This window comes from Otolemur garnettii, unplaced genomic scaffold (assembly GCF_000181295.1).
Source record: "Otolemur garnettii isolate 467f Iridium unplaced genomic scaffold, OtoGar3 scaffold00223, whole genome shotgun sequence".
Taxonomy (NCBI): Eukaryota; Metazoa; Chordata; class Mammalia; order Primates; family Galagidae; genus Otolemur; species Otolemur garnettii.
The window spans coordinates 1,240,616-1,263,544 of NW_003852618.1; the positions used below are offsets into that span (position 1 = coordinate 1,240,616).

The window sequence follows — 22,929 nt, forward strand, 5'->3', positions numbered from 1 at the left end:
AGGCGCCGAGCCATAACCATAACCTTAATAGCGTTGTTTCCTATTCTTTCTTTACCATAAAAAAAAGTCTGATCAAACAAATGGAGAATTTCATATTTTCACAATACTCTCCAAAAGTTGGATTTTTTTTTTTTTTTTTTGCCTTACTCAAGTAAAGGTAGATCCTGAAACAAGGTAGCAAGAGAAGGAAAAAAATAAGTCTGTATTTTTTTGAATGCATGAAGTGGTTAAGAGATAACCTTGAAAACAGCTTAAAAATTTCTGTAGACAACACCATAAATAAGCCACACAACAATTCAAGAAGCATTTATTAAACACCCATATGTGCTCAGCACTGTACTAGGCACTCGGGGGTGCAGAGATACAAATGTAAAAGTTATTATTCCTGCCCTCAAGGAGCTTACAGTTTAATTTTGAAAATAAATACAAATGTGAAACTACAATATAGACTGCTAGAAAATGATTACAAAGCAATATTATTAGTAAGGGCATGGACCACATACAAACCCAAAAGGAAGTGCAGCACAGAATAATGAAGGTCTCAGTATGAGGTGAAGTCAACCAGGGAGCACTCACTCTGAAGATAAAGAAAGCTAGACTTTGAAGGCAGTGATGAACATGACCTGGAACCAAAGAGAAATCTAAGCAAAAAGAATACCAGGAGAAAGGCACAGAGGCAAGGGCTCATAAGACAATAGTAGAAGGCTATCGAAGTTTGAATGTGATGAATCATGGTGAATATACTACAGAATAATGAAGGCTGAGGCAGATTAACACATTAACTGCCATGCGAGTTGTATTTAACTCACACTAGTTTTGAGCACAGGGCCTCATGAAGCACATGTAACTCACACATCTTTTGACCTTGGGAGCAGCAGGGTAAGCAGGCAACTTACACTGCCATGCTGTAGCATACACGTTACATGATGGATGGCCCACTGGGCAAAAACCATGTGGTTGGTTCATGAAAAAATCTTACTTGTTGATGTACTTATTGTTCCTATTAATAGTGACAATTTAATTCTAAAAATGTGGATTAAAGGAATAAAAATCAATAAATTTCATTTTTCTATTTGTTTACCTTAAAATTACACTTAAGCCTGAGAAGTCAAGAAAAATACTTTACCCTTATCAACTATTTTTCAAGTTTTCACATTTTATATCACTAATTTTCAAGTTTTTGTATTACTTTTTTATTAATGTATGTTTTAGGAAAAAACATTCTACACAAAAGTACACATTACATTTGCTGCATTTCCATGCTGTCTGTTTACATCTTTTCATGGCATATTCACGTCCTTTCTCAGCTTGTGTTTTTTCATAGCACACAGTACATCTTCTTCTGGCAGAGCCCATGTTTGTGAGAGAACAAGTCACAGTTGGCGACGGGAGCAACGGCACTGCAATACGTGTTTCATCTGTCTGGAGCAGTTTTAGACAGACTTGTTCTTTGAATTTTGTGATTGAGATCTTCTTTTTGTTCACAAGTCTGTAGAGAACAAGTGAGTTCACCAAAGCTAATTCAGTGATTAGCTCTATTGCTAATTTTCTGAACCACTTTATGCCATGTCTCAAAGAACATGAATATGACTTCAGTTGATCTGAGAGGCCACTGAACGTCTTTGAATTATTATAATCTACGAACATATGTGGTTTCTCTACAACACCTTTTCTTGTTTCAACTCCTTTAGTGTCTTTTCCATGCATAGTACTTAGCATCAATACATCTCTCTTATCCTTCCATTTGAGGACAATGACTCCTGTGTCACTTTCTCGAGCAATTACTTCATTCTTGTTCAGCTTTGTCTTTACTACATCTGGTGGGTTTAGTTTCCTGTTACTTCTTAGTGTGCCCACCAGATACGTAGCACGCTCAAGGAGTTGATGAGCTAGATGGATGCTGGTGTAGTAGCCATCAGTATATAAAACACGTCCACTATCTAGTAAACCTTCTATTAGCTTCATGACAATTGAGGATGAAACAGGAACGCCAGATTTTGCTTCCTTCCCACAATAAATTTTCACATTCCAGGTGTAACTGTCCCTTAGGCAAAGTTTGAAAAGTTTTATTCCAAATTTATGGCGTTTGTTTTTTATGTACTCTACGAAACTCAGATGTCCACGAAATGGTACCACAGTTTCCTCAATACAGATTTCCTTATCTGGAACTATAGCAATCTGAAACCTTTCAAGAAGACGATCAAGAAGTGGCTGGATCTTGAAGAGACGGTCACCAGGAGGACATTCTTCATTGTTGGAGAAATGCCACATTCTCAGAAGCATTTCAAAGCGGTTTCGTGATATAAGCTTTTTCACTGAATTGTCATACAAAATGTTCTTTGACCAATAGTGTGGAAGTCTTGGCTTCTTGCTAAGGCCCATCCAAAGCAAGACACCTAAGAATCGTTCCATTTCTTGAGAAGTTACATCATACCACTTTTTAAGTCGGGAGTGGGGTTTGATATTACCCTTCTGTAAAGTCTGACTTGCGTAGATATTAGTTTCCTTCACCATGTAGTCAATAACATCATCTGTTATGAAGAATTTGAAAAAATCATAAGGTGTTTTTTCATGGAGATTTACTGCAATTTCGTTTGGAACACCAGGGTTATTTTCAACAAAGTCAAAAATCTTCATGTTACTCCCTGAAACTGGACCCCAAGTCAGAGAATTTACACTAGTCACTACAGGTTCTTCAGAAACATCTGATGAAGAATCACTCTCACTGAAATTGGCTACAACTGATTTGATTCTGTCAGTAATAGATTTTGAACAACCTTCCCCACTGGAAAGCTCTGTATGTAATGTTGTTCTTCTAGTTTTTCTCGGTGGGCTGCAACTGCTATCAGAACTGTCCCCACTATCTCCACTAGGATGATTCTCCTCTGAATCATCACTAAATAGATCAACATCTTCATCACTCATGTCCAAAACTTCGTTCACCATTTCCTCCAACAAGTCCTTACGCTCATTTTCTCTAGACATTTTCTCCTGAGAACGAAAAATGCAAATTAAACTTATGTGATGATCACAGCTCTGGTCACAGAAGCTATACTAAAGTAGAACTGGTGGATAGGCAGGAAGGTCCATAGCATGCCTGGGCGCTGTGAAACCTCTGCTCATTGTTTTCGCTGTCAATCCGCAAGTCTCCCCCACCTCATGTTGCCCTGTTCCTGCTGGCCCGCCCAATAAGTGCTGGACTGTGTTCTCCAATTAGCCGTAACTTTTGATTGCACATTTTGCCTTCAATGTTTGCCTGATGGCTCTTTGAATGAAATCAATGAGATAGTATGCGGTGACATGATATTGTTGCACATACTTAGGGGGTATTACTCAGATGTCGTCATGTAGGACCACTTAAGGTCCACTCTATAAACCACTAAATACTGATGGAATGACAAGACTCAATTCTCAGAAACAAATTCAATAAGCTTCACGAGTCACAATTCCACATGGCATGCAGTGTAAAAACCAAATGTAGTGCCACATGAGTTACGTATAACTCATGCGCAGAAAACAAAAAAATAACAATTTTTCATTAAATTAGGAAGGATCATTTTGTTTTCATAGATTTTCTTCTATTTTTGTAATAAAACATTGGCCCCAAGGAAAAAAATTTTTTTCTAGTGTGGCAGTCAATGTGTTAAGCATAGAAGCATGGAGGACAAGGTAATGGAGAACTTGGAACACTACTGCTCTGACGGGAATTATTTGCTGTCATACTATACATTACATTGATTGAAAATGAGGCATTGTGAAAATGGAGTTCGAGGAGGAGCACCTCGGAAACTTTATATAAGATGGGGATCCTGAGAGCAAGAAAATTGGAAAAAAGAATTATAGTAACTTGCACTTTATACGATGCAGATCTACACCAAAAGCTATAATGGAAGGGTAAAACTGGGAGACCTCACCTCAGGAAGAAGATTCAGTAAGAACTGGATTGACAGCAAACTTTGGACATGGATAAGAGAGGGCAGAACAAATGAAAAGATAACTCCAAAGTTGAGATAAAAATATGAAGGGTAGTGAGTCTCTTCAGGGTAAAGTAGTTAAGCAATGATGCCCATTTAAAAAGAAAATGGGGGCAGGGAGCATATAGTGATGAGTTCTGTTTTCAAATACCAAGTTGTGTAATACTCAAATGCAGAAAATAGTATAAACAATCAAAATGGATAAATAAAAGTACAGAAAAAGTAATGAGTGAGAATAAAACATGGAGATTATTCTCAGTGGAAAGGAGGAGGAAAAAAGACCAATAAAGAAAAGCCAGATATTGTAGAGAAGTGACTGAAAAAGATCCCATAAGCCTAAAGAGAAAAGAGTTCCTGAAGTGCACAGGTAATTCAACAATATGAAACATAAATAAGATCAAGAAAGATAAGACTAGAAAAAGTGCTTCTAAGGACATTTCACTGGAATGCTGAATACGAAAGCCAGTTAAAGAGAAATTTTTAGAAGAGATTAATAAGAAAATGGGGCTGAAAAATAGATGACATGTTTGACAAGCCAAAAGTGAAAGAGGAGAAACAGAATATTTAGAAATGGGCAATGAGATTGACGGTTTTTCACATTTTAGGCTGTAGACAAACTACTACTATCATTCTAAATGCCCATCAGCCTTGCCTGGTACATGGATACTTAATTTCTCTCAACAATTCTACTTTCCCTTAAGCAGTTTAGAGAAAAATGTATTTGAATCTGTAAGTTATTATTACCATATCTTCCTAGTTACTGTTTAAACATATTTTATTTGTATAAATCAGCTTTCTAATACTACAAAGCATCAACATTTAAAAATGATATAATTATAATCCCAATGGCATTTTCAACCAATTTTCAAGTAATTGTAATGGATTTGCACTATATTGCACATTCTCTTTCCCAGTACCTCTCATGAGCAGGGATACATATTTTTAAATAGCTGGCCAGAATTATGGTGTTCATCATAGATAGCATAGCACAGTGCTCAGAGTAGAGGCTCTAGAATCAGACTGTGTAAGTTTAGATCTGTTCTATCAATTACTGGTTGTGTGATATTGATCAACCCACTCAACTCTGTAAGCCTTAGTTTTCTCATCTATAAAATGGGGGATAAAATAATAATACCTATGAGAAGCATGATAAATGCTTAATATAGGATTTGGCACACAACAAGTAATCAATAAATGTCAACTATTATTTGGAGATTCACAAGTAAGAGTAAAGCTAAATGCTCTGTATGGGAACCAACCACCACACTCTAGTACTGCCACTTTGTACCATGGACAAAATCTTTAAAATCTAAGATACCTCTTCTATGACTATGTTGTATGGCAAAAGAGTAATGGAGAACTGCCTTATTGTGCCAGGTCCTAAAACAAGAAGTTGAGGCTGGGAGAACAAAGTTGAGTAGTTACTTCAGATACCTGTGGGATAAAGGAGCTTTAATGTGTGTCATTCAGCTCAGAGTTCAAAATAATGTCATAGTGACTGATCAATAATGCTAGGTGTGAGAACTTGAGACTAGAAAGGACTTTTATTTATGTCCTCAAAAGAATTATAGCCTTTTCTATTATCTTATACCACTTGGCTATTTTTTTTAGATAGCTGAATTATCCTTGATAATTTTTCAAGAAACAAGTCTTTTTTCACATCAGCATTACAGGAATATTTCTATACATACTCATTTCTTTGAATTTCTGCCAGATGTTTAGTAATCTGAGATTTAAGTAATCTGGTACATGTTACTCTGGATACTGATGCATAAAAAGACATTAGCTTATGTATCTACAGACATTTCAATACATTGCTCTACTAACAGAGCATTTCACTGGAATAGAAGGCAAGTGTTTCTCTAAAGCATATGGGAGAAGTGTGTGTACACATACATGCACACACATGTATTTTCCCTCTGACAATGTAGCCCTCATATGTAATATCTGCATATAAGGTAGCACTGGCCCCAGGTAGGGTCATTATCTTAAAGAGGGTAAGGCACAACTGAAACAGAGAGCAAGGACCTAGATACAACCAGATTTACTTGTTTCTAGTTTCTTGAAATTTCAAGTACAAGGGGATTAGGAATGGTAACCTATAGGTCAAAAAAAGAAAAGGGGGAGGATAAGAAAACAAAGGACAATGGAAAAGACTGTTGCAAACCAAGATGACAAGTGATGATGGCTTCTTTTACCAATGGCTGAATGAAATAGATGTAGACAAGCTTGATGCTGTTGGTCAAAGTGGGCCATAGGGAGGTAAAAAAAAAGGGATATTACAGGGAAGAAATTTATGATCCGAAAGGTGGACCTCTATGAGGTAAGATTTTATGACTAATTTCTTTAACTCATCAATCATAAAATGATTAAGTGTTATCCCTTTCCAGGATAATTTCCATGTGAAATACTGGAGTTTTCATTAGAATCTATACAATTTTCTTCTGAATAGGAATCAATTTTGAGTTTGAGGGTTAATTTTGCACAGTCAAAAGTTATTCAATCCTAAGTCTGGTGAATAATCATATAGTCAAAATGAAATGTGTATGAGAGTAATATAGGGTTTTCTTTATGGTTTATTAAATGGCAATTCTAAGAGTATTCCAAATATTTGGAGGATCAGTAGCACTACTAGAATAGTATTTTGGAATAACAAGTACTATCTCATTTAAAAGACAACCTACTTAGATGCATAAATTCTGACATGTTAGTTTAAACTAGTCTCATTACTTTACATAGTATTCTTGGTATACTGAAAGTCTAAAAGATTAAATATAGTGCCTGGTGATGATCAGTTTAATAGTTTGTTTTTGTTGGTAGTTTACATTCATGGATTATAGACAGAGTGCATCAGAATTCACAAAAATGAGGAATTGTGAGGTAAGGTATTATGACAGCTTACCACTGTGGATATTAAAGTGATATAAGTTGACAGCAAGAACTAGATGAAAAACAATGAGTGAGGTGCTAAGACTATCTAAGGACATGGGTCCAAGGTAATGACAAGAGTGACTCCCACAATTCAGGGAGCTTGTGTAGGCTCATAGGAACCTGAGAGCAGTACTATAATGGGCCTAAAGCAATTAAAATACATTAGAAGGATTTTTATGTCTTCAAGCACCTCTGTCTCCTCCTTCCATCTGATGCCATGACTAGGATAATGCAAATATGCAAATATCTTTATATCATAGAGTCTGGTAGGGAGGTGGAGGGAGAGTCAGAAATCACCAAAAGATACAACTATCCAAGCTCAAGAAAAACTGGGCTAAGTCTCCACTCACCTCTTTTTCTGTATCATTCCCACAACCATCACTAATGTGTCCACTTCTTTTGCTGATACTGGGACTGGTGAAGAATATGTATGGATGCTCAATGACTGATGAAGTCAGTAAAGGAGATATACAAAGTAAAATGCTTGAGTGCTGTTAAAAATATAGCACTCTGAGTTTGCATGGGAATATGGATTTCCACCAACTAGAAGGAACATTAGAATAAAAAAATGCACATTAAGCATAAATGTCTATAAAAATTTTCCTAGAACTAGGATCTTAGAAAGCTAAATACAAATATAAGTTTCACATAGAGGCTGCTTTGGATTCTAGAGCAGCTTCTTAGATCAGATTAGGAGTACAAGGGCACCTGAAGGGGAATAAATGGGAAAAGGAGATCATAGGAGATGGGAAGAAGAGGAGGATCTAGGAGTAGCAGCCTCTCAAACCTATAGCTACTCACCCAAAATACAAACTTGAGGCACATGCCTCAAGTCATGACAGGCAACTTGCTCTAATGCTATTTTAAATTTCTAAAGGATAAATTAGGCCATCAGGAGCTCCACTCTACCAGATACCCCAAAGACAGTCAAGCTAATCAACTAGCAGCAAGGCACAGGGCCCAAACTACTAAAGAGCTATTCTAACTGCCACTACTAGAGATTCCAGCAATAAAATTGCAATGATGACAAACTTTCTGCCTTTTTAGTAAACACCTCTTACCAGTGCATGGTTTCTCTAATGCTGAATAAAGCTCAGACTATGACTGAAGCTTTTCATAAACTCCTATAGATTCAGATTTTTCACCACTATGAATTCTCTGATGTCGAATGAGACTTGACCTCTGAATAAAGGCTTTCCCACATTCATTACATTGATAGGGTTTCTCCCCTGTATGGATTCTCAGATGTTGAATGAGACCAGTGTTCCCATTGAAAGCTTTCCCACATTCTTTACATTTATAAGGTCTTTCTCCAGTGTGGATTCTCTGATGTTCAATAAGGCCTGACTTCTGACTAAAAGCCCTCCCACACTCATTGCATTTGTAGGGTTTCTCCCCAGTGTGACTTCTCTGATGGCCAATAAGATGTGAGCTTCGCCTGAAGGTTTTCCCACACTCATCACACTCATAGGGCTTCTCCCCAGTGTGGATTCTCTGATGTCCAATGAGGTGTGAGCTATGACTGAAAGCTTTCCCACACTCATTACATTCATAGGGTCTCTCCCCACTGTGGATTCTCTGGTGTAGAATAAGGCCCGCACTCTGACTGAAAGCCTTCCCACACTGATTGCACTGATATGGCTTCTCCCCAGTGTGGATTCTCTGGTGCAAGATCAGGCCTGTGTTCTGACTGAAGGCTTTACCACACTCTTTACAATGATAGCGTTTTACTTTGTTGTGGATATCCTGATGAGAAAGAAGGGCTGACCTGTAACTGAAGGCTTTACCACACACATTACACTGATAGGGTTTCTCCCCAGTGTGGATTCTCCAGTGGCGAACAAGGCCTGAACTCTGAGCAAAGCTTTTCCCACATTCATCACATTTATGTCGTCTCTCTTGTGTGGGATTTCCCCGCTGCCTCTCTAATCTGCCCAGAAGATCTCGGGCTTCTCCATGCTCAAGACCCCCGATAACATCCCCGTTGCATTTGGCAGCTGTCTCTCCGTGTAGTTGGATTCCAGTAGATATTACCTGTTTCGAAGCTAATTCCCTGTTCTCATTCCTGTTCTCACCACCTGAAATAAAAATGTAATAAACATCAAGCCAATGTTACTTCCTATTTTTGTGCTAGGAGAAAGGAAATAAAGATAGAGGAAAAGGAAAATACACATGAAACAGGTATAAGTAAACACAAAGCTGTCCCTAAAATTGTTTCTTAATAGGGGAAATATAAGCAGGGTCAGACAGAAGTAGTATAGGCCAAATGGGAAAGTGGTACCATGAAATAAGGTTACTGGAAAGGGAAGTAAAACCAAGAAGGAATCATATGAGATAAAGTGGAAGTTGGGAGATGGGAAGGAATATGGAACTAAAAGAACTAATGACTAGGATAGAAATAGGTATTTCAGTCATTTAAAGGGAGGCACAGCCAGGTATGGTTGTCCACACCTGTAATCCTAATACTTTAGGAAGCTGAGGTGGGAAGATCATTTGAGGCCAGGAGTTTGAGACCAGCCTGGGCAACATAGCAAGACCCTGTCTCTATAAAAAAAATAGAGATGTGGTAACATGTACCTGTAGTCCTACCTACTTGGAGGGTGAGGCAAGAGGATCACTTGAGCCCAAGAGTTTGAGGTTACCATATAGTGAGTTATGACAGCACCACTGCCCTCTAGCCCAGGCAACAGAATGATATTGTCTTTTAAAAAAAAAAGGAGGCACAATAGGCTTATATGAGAAAAAACTAAGTAAGGATCCTGTAGGAACTGCAAGAAAAAATGTGTGAACTTGGAAAGCACTAGAGAGATGTCAATTTCCAACTGGCAAACAGACCAATAGCCAGGTACAAACTGTAAGGAAGCTCTGGATTGAAAAACAAAAGTTTTGTTAAGAAATCTCAACATTGTATCCCACTGTTGAATTTAAACTATATCTTTCAGAAAGTTCATTTTTTTTTTTTTTTTTTAAATCTTAAATGATAATAACCACAGCTCTCCTTACCCAGGGAGAACATGTTTCTGTAATTCTCTGGCTTGTTATCTCTACTCAGATCTTTCTGTGATGGATCAAGAAGCCACTCCTCTCGAATAAGGGACACAGCCATGTCTTCGATCTTCTCCAAAGTCTGAAACACAACAAGATCCCCATTTGGGCACTGGGACTGTTCCACAGCTCAAACCTAGAGAGATCCACCAGTGTTGGGAGAGGATCAAGAAATGGGAATGTACTGTGTTAAAGGGATCTAAATAACCAGGAAGAAGAGGAAAATACATTAGATTGGAGAAAATCCAGGATCAATCTATCTCTATGCAAAAGAATTTGAGGCAAATTCTTGGGTAGGTACTACCATGAACAATCCAGATGTGGTACAGATTCCACAAACAGGGCTGAGCAGAGCTATGAGGTTTCAGTGAGAAGGAGTACAACTCACCTGGAAACCTGCTGTGAGAAGTGTAGCTGTCATTTCCTGGTCTCCAGAACTTCCTTTCTGGGAAGGGGTAGAACTCTGAGAAGTAGACAAGGCTAAGAGAGGAGAAAGGAGCTATAAGTGAGACCAGCCCTGTCCTGTGGTTATGGAAGCCAGCAGTTACCTGTTTTAAATTATTTGTATTTCAGCAGTTATGTATGCCAAAGACTTTGCATACAAAGTGCTGATGATTTGGATTCTGTGCCTATACCTATGGTTCCCACAAAACATCTGTACTCTGATATTATTAACTTAGCCAGAAGTTACCTCAAAAACATAAAGTATACTGGTTTCCTAACAGGAATCACTTTTCAGTTTTTTCTCTATTGCCAAAATTGTTTCTATCTCTGTGCTTGTGTACAGTTATTTTTTTAGGTTCTGCTCTGTTGGCAAACTGAATATAAGAACAAATCTTCTCTATTAACTCATTTACCTTTCTGAAATGTCTACCATGGCTGCTGGTATTTGCTTCCTATAGGTATCAGATAGCTTATTACCAAAATTATAACAGATTACTGTGTCTCAGGCAATAAACATTAAGAGTTTAGATAAGAATATTATTAATTGAAAGTTTCTTTGTACTTCTTTAGAAATATCAAAAATTCATACATATAAAACAAACTATAATCAACCACATAAGTGAAAAAACACAAAATATGGGGGAAGATGAGACTGGAACATCGTATGCTACAAGGTAGTAAGAAAATTCACAAAAACTAATGGGTAAATGTGAAAAAGACATAGGACCCAGACTGAAGAGGCCTCCTCTGATGACTTCGCGTTAAAACAAGACAGTATCGTAATATTTATGACAGAAATAGAAATTTAAGAGTAAAATGGGGTAAAGGGAATACTTTCCCTTATAATAAATAGCAAATGCAGAAAGAATGAAAGAGTTAGAAAAATCACTATTTTGTAACCATCTTTTTTTGTTTTGTTTTGTTTTTGAGACAGAGTCTCACTCTGTCACCCTGGGGTTCAGTGCCATGGTGTCATCATAGTTCACAGCAACCTTAAACTCTTGGGCTTAAGTGATCCTTGTGCCTCAGCTTCCCAAGTAGTGGAGATTACAGGCACCTGCCATCTGACTAATTTTTTACTTTTATCTTTTTTTTTAGTATAGACAGGGTCTCTTGCTCAGGCTGGTCTTGAACTCCTGAGCTCAAGCAATCTGCCCTTCTTGGCCTCCCAGAGTGCTAGAATTATAGCACTCACACTCAGCCCTGTAACCATTTTTGTAATCAATGATTTAATCAACAAGCGTCCAGGAATACTAAAACTAGTGTTTTAACAACAAAAGTTTAATGAGGTCTAGGATATTTGAGACTCAAGTGCATCTCCTCACTAATTATTAAACACAATGGGAAAAATAGTAACTTCACAATGATTAACCTAGCAACACTAAAACTAAGTCATCAAAGACAGTATTAGTACAGGACAAATTCCTGTTGTACCCCTGAGAAGGAATATAACATCACTTGTTGAGCTTTAGGTCATACTTGGCAGGGTGAGGTACTCCTGACAAATACATACAACCTGAATCTAAACCTGAAGAAACATCATGCAAACCCAAATCATAGCCATTCTACAAATTAAAACACCTGTATTCATCAACAATGTCAAGATCATGAGAGGCAAAGAAAAGTTGAAGAACTATACCAAATTAAAGGAAACGAAAGAGATATGACAACATGGCAAAGTGTGATCTTGGACCAGACTCTGGACAAGAGAAAACACTATTGGGACAACTGGCAAATTATAAACTGTGGCTATGATTAGAATTATAACAATGTTGTATTTCTTTCTTTCTTTTTGTATTTTTTGAGACAGAGTCTCACTCTGTTGCCTTGGGTAGAGTGCTGTGGCATCCTAGCTCACAGCAACCTCAAACTCTTGGACTCAAGTGATCCTCTTGTCTTAGCCTCCCAAGTAGCTGGGACTATAGGCATGTGCCACTATGCCTGGCTAGTTTTTCTATTTTTAGTAGAAAAGAAGGTCTGACTCTTGTTCAGGCTGGTCTTGAACTCATGAGGTAAAGCAATCTACCCTCCTTGGCCTCCCAAAGTACTAGGATTACTGGCATAAGCCACTGTGCCTAGCCAACCTTATATGTATTTCTTAATTGTGACAAATTGATTGTGGTTATCTATGAAAAGTCTTTATCTGAGGAAATGCATACTGAAATATTTACAAATGAAGTGGTATGATGATACCAGAAAAACCTCAAAAACGTCTATGCTGTAAATGTACTTGGTCACAGAAATGTGTTGATACACAAAAATCCCCAAATCCCTTCACTTGCTCATAAATTTATTACTGGGATAAATGGTCTGTGTTTGAAGCCAAGATAAATATTTCAGCACAGATACTGGGACTAGAACATAAACAAGATTTTAGTTCCTGATTCTCCAGATATCCCACATGTACTCTCTGCTTTCTACTTCTCCCTCTTCAACAGTAACAATTGGCTCCTCACCTCTCTCTTGTGGTCCATGGGGCACTGGAGATTTGTATTGGATTGCCGCAGGCTGGAGCTGAGTACATGGAGCATCTGGTGCAGATTCTGAATGTACTACTTCCTCCCAGAGTACCCTATGTCCATGTACACGAGCTGGGACCTGGAAACAATGAGACAGAGTACAAAGAATCCCTTTTGAGAAAAAACAACATAAAACAACCAAGAGCACATCTATGGGAATAAATGCTTGAGGAAGGAAGTGGCAAAATCTCTTTTACTTCCTAGGGACAGCAGGGACACAAACATGTAGACTAGCACAGAAAGAAAGGCATTATGTCTGCTTAGTATTGAAAGAAAGTATTTCTGTTAATCCCTTCCCTGCTATACAGAATTATTCTATACTCACAAGGCAGAGGAAGAGAAGAATAAAAAATAGAAACTTAAAGTAGTGCTATACAATGAAAAAAACCTTTTCATAAAGAACTAGAAAGCCTGAGTTATGACCTTAAATCTGTCTTTAATTATTTGGGTGTCCCTGAAAAAGCAATTTAAGCCCTCCTGGGCTTCAAGTTCCCATGTGGCAAACAGGAGCAATAATATAGTTGCAGGGATGTTTTGGAAAAAAAAAGATTAGTATCTCTTAAAAAATAAAAATAACTCTATAAATATAAGCCACATTATATTGTAACTATTTTCATCCTTATCTGAAAGAAAATGATACTAAGCATTTGCTATCCCACTACGATGCCAATGTCCCCTCTACCCAGCATCCAGGACTCCCAGTCACAGCATGCACTTCATGTTTTCTACTTACTGGTCGTCCCAGTATATCAATCTGTCTTTCCAAATCCTCTAGTAGAGTCACCACCTCCTCTCCACTCTCTAGCTGATGTTCCTTAACCAGAGACTGAAGCTCCTCAGGTAGGATGGTCAAGAACTGCTCCAGCACCAACAGCTCCAGGATTTGCTCCTTGGTGTTCAAATCTGGCCTCAGCCACTGATGGCAAAGTGCCCGGAGTTGGATCAGAGCTTCTCGGGGTCCCAGTGTCTCCTGGTAGCATAACTGCCTGAACCGCAGACGGAAGAGTTCTTGGCCAGGAGGGTTATTTTCATGCAGTCTAGATTCCTGGTCCCACCCTTGATCTTCCTCTACCTTGACAATTACAAGGTCCTCTTCAGGAGTCTGATCTGGTGGACATGAAGCTGAAAGCTTTCTTGATTCTTCAGCCATTTAGAGCCTGTAAAGCTCAGTAAGGTGTTTCCACTACCTTCTTTATCTCCTTATGAACCTTCCGAGAGCCTCTTTCTTCAGAAAGAGAAAATGATAAATAGGTTAAACCAAGTAAAAACCCTAAGACTATGACAGCTTAATAAGCTTTCCACTATGACATGGACTTCATAGCTTACCCATTTAAATGATCCTCTTCACTCTTTCAGAAATAACTCCTTACTTCCTTAACTTTCTGCCATGCCAGTTATATCAAACCCATCCAGGGAATAACCTTTTTCTGCTTTCATCTACAGTCCATGTTTGGGGATAAGGAACATGGCTAAACAAAGTCAAGTCTAAGACTAAATGAAATGCTATGTTTAACCTCAGCTGGCCATCAGTGCCAATCATTTAACTCCTTTTAAACATGTTTTAGTGGCTGCACTAAACTGTTTCGACACACTTCAGCTCTCAATTTCTCTCTCATGTTCAAAAGATGAGTGCTAAATTCAGTGGCTTATACCTGTAATCCCAGCACTTTGGGAGGCTGAGGTGGGAATATTACTTGACGTAGGAGTTCGAGACCAGCCTGGGCAACATAGTAAGACTCTGTCTCTAAATGGCAAGCACTTGTAGACCTAGCTACCTAGGTGGTTGAGGCAAGATCACCTGAACCCGGGAGTTTGAGACTGCAGTGAGATATGATCACACCACTGCACTCCAGCCTGAGTAACAAACAGACCCTATCTCAACAAACAAACAAAACAACCAAATGACTAATTTGCATACAATCTAACTCAAGGTACTATCAAGAACTTTCCCAACACCTTCCTTTATCCTACCAGTGGTTTCCATCTTCTTTCAAGGCTAAGCTCTTCTACTATGGACCAAAGAACTCCCTTTGGAGCACAGCGTCTCCAAGGCATTTAGAATGTTTATCCATTCCTCAGTTGAAAAATATCTGCGTTGTTTTTAGGTTGCAGTTTTTGGACAGGGCTGGGTTTGAACCCGCCACCTCCAGCATATGGGGCCAGTGCCCTACCCCTTTGAGCCAGAGGCACTGCACTTTCTTTTTGAAATAGAGTCTCACTCTGGGTACCATGGGTACTCTTACCATGGGTAGAGTGCTGTGGTATCATAGCTCACAGAATCCTCAAACTCTTGGGCTAGAGCAATCCTTTTGTTTCAGCCTCCCAAAGTAGCTAAGACTGTTTAATTCTTCTCTGACTTCTTTTATCAGTGCCCAAGGGACCTCAGGCATGCACCACTATACCCAGGCAGTTTTTGTATTTTTAGTAGAGATGGGATCTCACTCTTGCTCAGGCTGTTTTCAGTTTTTGATTGCAAATAAAGTCACTGTGAACATCTACATATGAGTTTTTGTATGACTATATAGTTTTTATTTATATATTTTTTTCCAGGTACAAAGTAGGAAGAATGTGGATATAGTTTTCACTTTACTCTGGTATGCACTTAACGGTAAAACTGCTAGATAATAAAATACATGTTTGTATAACTTTATAAGAGACTGCCAAACTGTTTTCAAAAGTGCTATCACACTTTGTATTCCACTAGCAACATATGAAAGCGACAGCTGCTCCCATCCTAACCAGTACTTGATGTGATTTGGTTTTAGATATTCGAATAGGTAAGAAGTAGTAAATGTATGTCATTATGGTTTTAACATCTCATTTATGGTTTAAATTTGCATCTCCTTACTAATAACGTTGAGCATCTTTTTATGTGCTTATATATCATCCATATATTCTCTTTAAGTATCTGTCCAAAACTTTTGCCTTTTTTTTTTTTTTAAGTTAAGTTTTGAGAGTTCTTTATACATTCTGGATACAAGTACCATATGATACAGATTTGAAAATAGTTCCTTCTTTTTCATTCTTCAAACAGTACCATTTGAAGAACAGAGGTTCATAGTTTTTTGAAATTTTTTTTTTTTTTTAGGAAGTATGCTCTTGGTGTCATATCTAAGAATCTTTGCTTGAATCAAGGTAACAAAGATTTTCTCCTCTTTTCTTCTACAGGTTTTAATTTTAGGTTTTACATTTAGGTCTATAAGCTATTTTGAGTTAATTTTTATAGAGTATGAGGTATAGATGGAGTTTCTTTTTTTATTGCATATAGCCATCAAAGTGTTTTAACACTGTGAGTGTAATGGATTATCTTTTATCCACTGAATTGTCTTTTTACCTTTCTCAAAAGACCATATGTATATGTCGGTTTATTTCTGGAATCTTTATTTTGTTCCTGTGACCTATATGTCTATCCTTTCACCAACACAAACTGTCTGGATTACATGGCTTTTATATCTATTTATTTATTTTTAACATAGAGTTTCATTATGTTGCCTCAGTAGAGTGCCTGGTGTCACAGCTCACAGCAACCTCAAACTCTTGGGCTTAAGTGATTCTCTTGCCTTAGCCTCCCAAGTAGCTGGGACTACAGGTGCCTACTACAATGTTAGGCTATTTTCTTGTTGCATTTGTCATTGTTGTTTTAGCTGGCCTGGGCCGGATTCGAATCTGCCAACCTCGGTGCACGTGGCTGGCGCCGTAACCACTGAGCTACAGGTGCCCAGTCATTATTTATTTATTTTGAGACAGGGTCTTATTCTATCACCTGGGCTAGAATGCAATGATATCATCATAGCTCACCACAACTTCAAACTCCTGGGCTCAAGTGATATGCCTGTTTTAGCTTCCCCAGCAGCTGGGACTACAGTTGCATACCACCATATCCACTAATTTTCTACTTTTTGTAGAGATGGGGTCTTGCTTTTGCTCAGGCTGGTCTGTTAACTACTGGCCTCAACCAATTCTCCCATCTCAGCCTCCCCAAGTGCTAGGATTACAACAGATATGAGCCACTATGCCCAGTCTGTGAATGGCTTTTAGTATCTTGATATCAGTTAGTGTGAGTCCTGCAATTTTCCTGTTTGTTTTTGAAATTGTTTTGGGTTTTCTAGTTCTGTTGCCTTTTGACGTACATTTTAGAATCTGCTCATTCATAACTACAAAAAATCCTGGAATGGGATTTGTGTTGAATCTATGGCTCAGTTTAGGAACAACTGATATTTTAACAATACTGAGTTTTCCATTCCATGAACACAGTACATTTCTCTATTTAATTCTTCTCTGACTTCTTTCATCATTGCCTAAACCATCTATTCTTTTTTTTTTTCCTGGCTGGGGCTGGGTTTGAACCCACCACCTCTGGTATATGGGGCCAGTGCCTTACTCCTTTGAGCCACAGGCGCCGCCCATAAACCACCTATTCTTAATTAAAGGAGGGAGTCTTTAAGAATATTGTTGCCTTTAAAATCCCTTCCTGATACCAGGTGTGGTGGCTCACGCCTAGCATTCTGGGAGGCTCAGGCAGATGGATCACTTGAGCCCAGTAGTCTGAGGTTGCTTCGAGCTACAACGCCATGGCATTCTACCCAGGGCGACCAAGTGAGACTGTGTCAAAAAATAAAAAAAATAACAAATATTTTCCTGGTGACTCTAATTTGAAGTTACTTCTCTTTCATTTGATACTTCTGCCACATAAATATATACTGCTTTACTTTTTCCATAACTGTATATTATTAGTTGCAAAAGAATTCTGACTTCATAACTTAATTGTTATTTTTCCCATGAACAGAAGTCTGTATCTTTTATCTCATTGATAGAATCAAAGAACAATAGAGGGCTGTATTTACAATACTTACAACAGAATGTGTCTATATTTCTTATAAAAGTAAAGTTTAGAGGGCAGTGCCTGTGGCTCAAAGAGGTAGGGACTGGCCCCATATGCTGGAGATGGCAGGTTCAAACCCAGTCCCGGCCAAAAATCACAAAAAAAAAAAAAACAGAAGTAAAGTTTAGAAACAAGACTGAAAGTCCAAAAACAGTCCAATTCCCCATGTCCTTGAGAAATAAACATCTACACTTTCTCTCCCTGGTGTAAATATCTTTTGCCTATAACTGCAGTAGTAACTGGTCTTCTTATCTTTGGCTATCTTTTTCTCCCATTCATTTTCCACAATATTGCTGTGGGTTAAAATTATGCCCTCCCCAAAGATATGTTGAGGTCCTAATCATACCTGGTACCTGTGAAGATGACTTTACTTGGAAAGAGGGTCTTTACAGACTTCGTCAACTTAAAATGAAGGTATACTGGAACAGAATGAGTTCTTAATCCAGTATGACTGGCATACTTTTTTTTTTTGCAGTTTTTGGCTGAGGATGGGTTTGAACCTGCCACCTCAGGCATATAGGGCCAGTGCCCTACTCCTTTGAGCCACAGGCGCCACTCTGACTGGCATACTTTTAAGAAAAGGAAAAGAGCATAGAGATAAGACACTCAGAGACAACATGTGAAGGACTAGTGCAGAGGCCATGATAGTACTAAATATCCTACAGGGCACAACACAGCCCCCCATGACAAAGAATAATTTGGCCCAAAGTGTCAATGCCATGGTCAATGCCTGGTCTAGCTGAAACCATTCAAGTCCAACTCTAACTTACCTATTACCTTTTTCATGAGGTCTTCTATGTTAACCCCCCAACCCCTAGAAGATTAAGGTACTCATTCCTACCAAAGTATTTTTTACATGGCCCAAATATAGGACTTATCATATTGTGCAGAGTATTGGAAATGTCTGCCTGTGGCCATGGCCTTCTTGTAAAGTTTGTTTGCAGAGGTAACCTTTCTTTTTGTATCTCAGGTAACACCATAGAAAATGGTGAAGAGCAATAACCAAAGGCAGAATAACCAAAACAGTTGGGCAAGGGACAGTAATGTCAAGATCACAGCACAGACCTATAGCCCACAAAGACATACACACTTAGGAAGAAAATCAGATTACCATACATATACTTCCTGATATGAATCTTCTAAGAGGTGTTTCTTCACCTTTTAGGGATTTTTCTTTTTTGGGGGGGCGGGGATGGGGGTTTGCTTATATTCTTTAATCCAAAGAAAACACCAAACTGTATGTACTTATAGCCACAAAATTTTACATTCACATTCAGCAGAGTTCACAGGCCCAAAATCCATTCAAGAATGCCAGGAAGGAAGGGAATTTGAAAATTATCTTTAACATTAAATAAGGCTAAGAACAACAGTGTAGGGAGTAAACTATTGACTGGAAGAACCAAGGAGCAAGTGATAATGTTAAACGCAGCAATTATTCCTGGTGGTCTAGTGGCTAGGAAAAAAATAAATACAGTAATTAACGTCAGGGGTATAATTCATGGATTAGGACATTACAGAGAAGTGGTGGGATTTGCTAGAAACTGAGATTTGGGTGATAAGTGAATTTGGACAAGATGTTGAGATTTTGTTTGGATGTGATTTGGATAAGAGGGTTTGAGATAAAGGGTAATCAATTTTATTTTGAATAGATATGGATGTCTTAATTTAAACAAGTTATTTTATTTTAAAATAATTTAATTTTCAAAATCAATTAAAATTTAAAAAATTTTAAAACTTTCTTAAAATAATTATTTGTGGTTTAATGCTAAAAAATTAAAGGTTGTCACCATGGGACAAGAATTCTAAGTTCTAATTGTTTAGTATGTGATGCTATACAGTTATAGTCTTGCCATCTTTTCTTATAAATGTCATTAAAGCCAAGGTTCACTGTTAATTACTGAACAACTAGTCATCTTATAATCAACCCATATCAAATACTAGCTATAAAATACTTTAGTGAGAAGTGTGCAGCATTCAAGAACTTTGTATTATTGATATAAAGTCTCAATAGTGATACTGATGGAGATCACTTAATTATTAGGTTTGATCATATGTTAAAAATAGTATCAAAGTAGCCAACAGGTCTTGTCCATCCCCATCTTGATTATTCTTTTTTTTCTTAATCTTGAGACAGAGTCTAACTCTGTTGCCCAGGCTAGAGTGCTCTGCCATCAGACTAGCTCACAGCAAGCTCAAAATCCTGGGTACAAGGGATCCTCCTGCCTCAGCCTCCCAAGTAGCTGGGACTACCCACACCTGTCATAATGCCTAGTTAATTTTTCTATTTTCAGTAGAGATGGAGTCTTGCTCTTTCTCAGGCTAGTGTCTAACTCCTGAACTCAACAGATCGACCCATCTTCCCAGAGTGGCTAGGCTTGATTATTCTTTTTAGTGGTTAATTTTCCATTTTTTAATCTCTTTTCTCTCTAATCTGCCAGTGAGAATTACAATCTATAAATAATTAAGTATAAAATCAGTCAACTGATTTATCATACATATAAATATGTCTCTTCCTCTCAAAAAGTTTTGTGTGTATATATTTGTATTAAGTTGGTAAGCACTTTGTGGATAAGGACTGATTCTTATGTAATTTTTCTTAACATCTACTCAAGTTTATTGATTCATAAGTTTAAAGTAGGTAACCTTTAACAATTCTTCTGGATCTCAAATGAGATCCAAATGCTGTGAACGACTGAAGGCACAACTCAACTCTTTTCTTTTCTTTCTTTCTTTTTTTTGAGACAGCATCTTACTCTGACACCCAGGCAAGAGTGCTCTGGCTTCAGCTTAGCTCATGGCCACCTCAGACTCACTGGTTTAAATGATACTCTTGCCTCATCCTCCAGAGTAGCTGGGACTACAGGTCTCTGCAACAAAGCTGGGCTAATTTTTCTATTTTTTAGTAGATACGGGTCTCTTGCTCTAGCTGGTCTGGGACTCCTGAACTCAAGCGATCCTCTGCTACCCAGAGTGCTAGGATTATAGGTGAGGATTACAACCACACCCAGCTCACAATTCAACTTTTTGTTGTTGTTGTTTTGGTTTTGTTAAATTATAACTGTGTACATTGATGCACAATTCAACTTTTAAAGTATTCTTTTTTCAACAATTGTTTATATTTCTTCAGATCAAATCTAAATTGAGAATTGTTCAGGAACTGAACACAAAAAACACATTTATTTTCCAGGACTTAAAAGTTTCAAATATTATACTTTCTAGTTATCTGAAATTGCATTAGGTTGAGGTTTTTAATATCCTACCACATTCTACACTTAACCAAAACAAATACACAACAGCTACGTAAATGCTACAACAATGACTGCTACATAAATATATTCAACTGAACTAATCAAACAAATTTTTTAAAGGTGGTGTTGGCAGTCAAGTGGCTTGACAAAAATTATTCATGACTGACATGAGTTTTGCCAAACAGGGACCCTCCCAAAGAGTGATCGAACATCTACTTTAGTTATCTTTAATAAATGAAATAAGCAAACTATTCTAATAAGGTTGAATTTTATATTACCCCGAAATTTAAAAAGTTTCTTTTCTACAATTATCTAGTAAACACACTAGTCTCTGAATACACTAAAAGGAGAATAACAACAATTTGGTATTAACTCTTAATAGCAAAAAGAGAAAAGTCCGCGAAGAACTGAGGCTTCCAAGGGCAAAATATGTACATCTTTTTTATTGCGACCGAAACGCCAAATAGTGCTAAGTGAAAACAATGCAGACCGTGGAAACAGCTGGATAAAAAGTGGGGGGCAGTTCTCTATTTTAAAACAGGACCTACTAAAAAATAATACCATAAAATGATGAGCTATGAAGAAAGCGAACCTTCAAAGGTTTCTTCATAAAAAGTTTGGGGATACGGGGACGGCCTGCACCAGCAACTTGATCGGGCCCTCCAGCCTGAGGCGCCAACCACCGCACAGGATCCCCCTCCAGACCCCTCAGGCCTGTCCTCAGCTGCGGCCTGGCCCGGGCACAAAGCGTCCCCTTTCCTCCGGTCCACAGCACGACCGTACTCACCGTGAGTCTCAAAGGCAGCCGGAGGTGGGGAAAGCAGGCTGCAAAGGAAAGACAGACTCGGAGGAAGGTCGGGTAAAAAAGGAGACAAAACTGCAATCGGCCCAGACCCTTCCAGCCACTAACTTCCAAACCTGCGAAGGCACAACACCGGTCAGCAAGCATCCTGCTCCGAAGGCACTTCCGGAAGCTCTCTAGGAATCCTGGAGGTCTGACAGCTCTATGGTCGGCCCGTGGAGCGGACGGGCCCAAACCATTCTCCCCCACCGTACGCAGCACCTTCGGTTCTTGCCGCGTCTGCGCGTCTCAGGGTTGTGCGGTTGCTGCGGACAGTGACGTCCTGGGAATGATGGACCCTGGGGGTCCCTTTGCGTCGCAGGCCCGGCCTGATCCGCAGGTTGGCGCGGGGAAGGGTCACGGTCCCCTGGAGGCAGATGTGCGGGCCGGCGGGGGCTTGGGCAGGGAAGTGGAAGAACCCGGTTATGCAGTGAAGGAGGGAGCACTTTGTGTTATCTTTGTGATGCTAATTAACTGGACTTGCACTTGGTCCTGTTAGATACCCTGTGTTTTACTGTTCTTAATGCATAAATGCTGTATATATCCAGTTCTCTCACGTAGACTGCAAATTTCTTGAGGAATTCCTGCCATAGTTCGTAGTTCTGTGAATTCCCTATGGCATGACACCTAGGAATAGTACACTTTATTGTTTGTGGGGTTTTTTTTTGCAGTTTTTGGCCGGGGCCGGGTTTGAACCTGCCACCTCTGGTAAGTGGGGCCAGTGGCCTACTCCTTTGAGCCACAGGCACTGCCCAGTAGAACCTACTTTTAATACCACAAAATTCAGGAAACAAAATTTATGTTCATTCTTTATATACCTGTTGTATTAAAGCCTTTAGCTTTTCAGACTAAGTAGGAGTTTAGGATTGGAGGTTGTGGGAAGTGTCTTTTATTTTTGTTGTTGTTTTTTTTTTTTTGAGACAGAGCCTCTAGCTGTCCCCCTGGGTACAGTGTTGTGGCATCACAGCTCACAGCAACCTTAGACACCTGGGCTCAAGCAAGTCTCCTGCCTCAGCCTCCCTAGTAACTGGGACCACAGGCACCC

At 38.7% G+C, this 22,929-nt stretch overlaps 2 protein-coding genes across 2 annotated transcripts in view; both read right to left on the bottom strand.

The window, feature by feature from the left end:
- LOC105888214 (piggyBac transposable element-derived protein 4-like) overlaps window positions 1-7,272 on the bottom strand; it is a 15,301-nt gene extending 8,029 nt beyond the window's left edge. Inside the window, 2 exon segments of the mRNA XM_023508103.1 lie at window positions 1,228-2,991; window positions 7,256-7,272. Coding sequence (XP_023363871.1) covers window positions 1,228-2,985 — 1,758 coding nt within the window. The 5' untranslated portion in view covers window positions 2,986-2,991; window positions 7,256-7,272.
- Window positions 7,273-7,977: 705 nt separating this feature from the next.
- On the bottom strand, window positions 7,978-21,984 carry LOC100954258 (zinc finger protein with KRAB and SCAN domains 8). The gene is made up of 6 exons (XM_012812778.2): window positions 21,831-21,984; window positions 13,647-14,138; window positions 12,851-12,992; window positions 10,339-10,430; window positions 9,909-10,032; window positions 7,978-8,983 (listed from the first exon to the last, which is right to left on the bottom strand). The coding sequence occupies exons 2-6, from the start codon at window positions 14,061-14,063 to the stop codon at window positions 8,004-8,006; spliced, it is 1,755 nt and encodes a 584-aa protein (XP_012668232.1). The 5' UTR covers window positions 14,064-14,138; window positions 21,831-21,984; the 3' UTR covers window positions 7,978-8,003.
- Window positions 21,985-22,929: the final 945 nt, after the last annotated feature.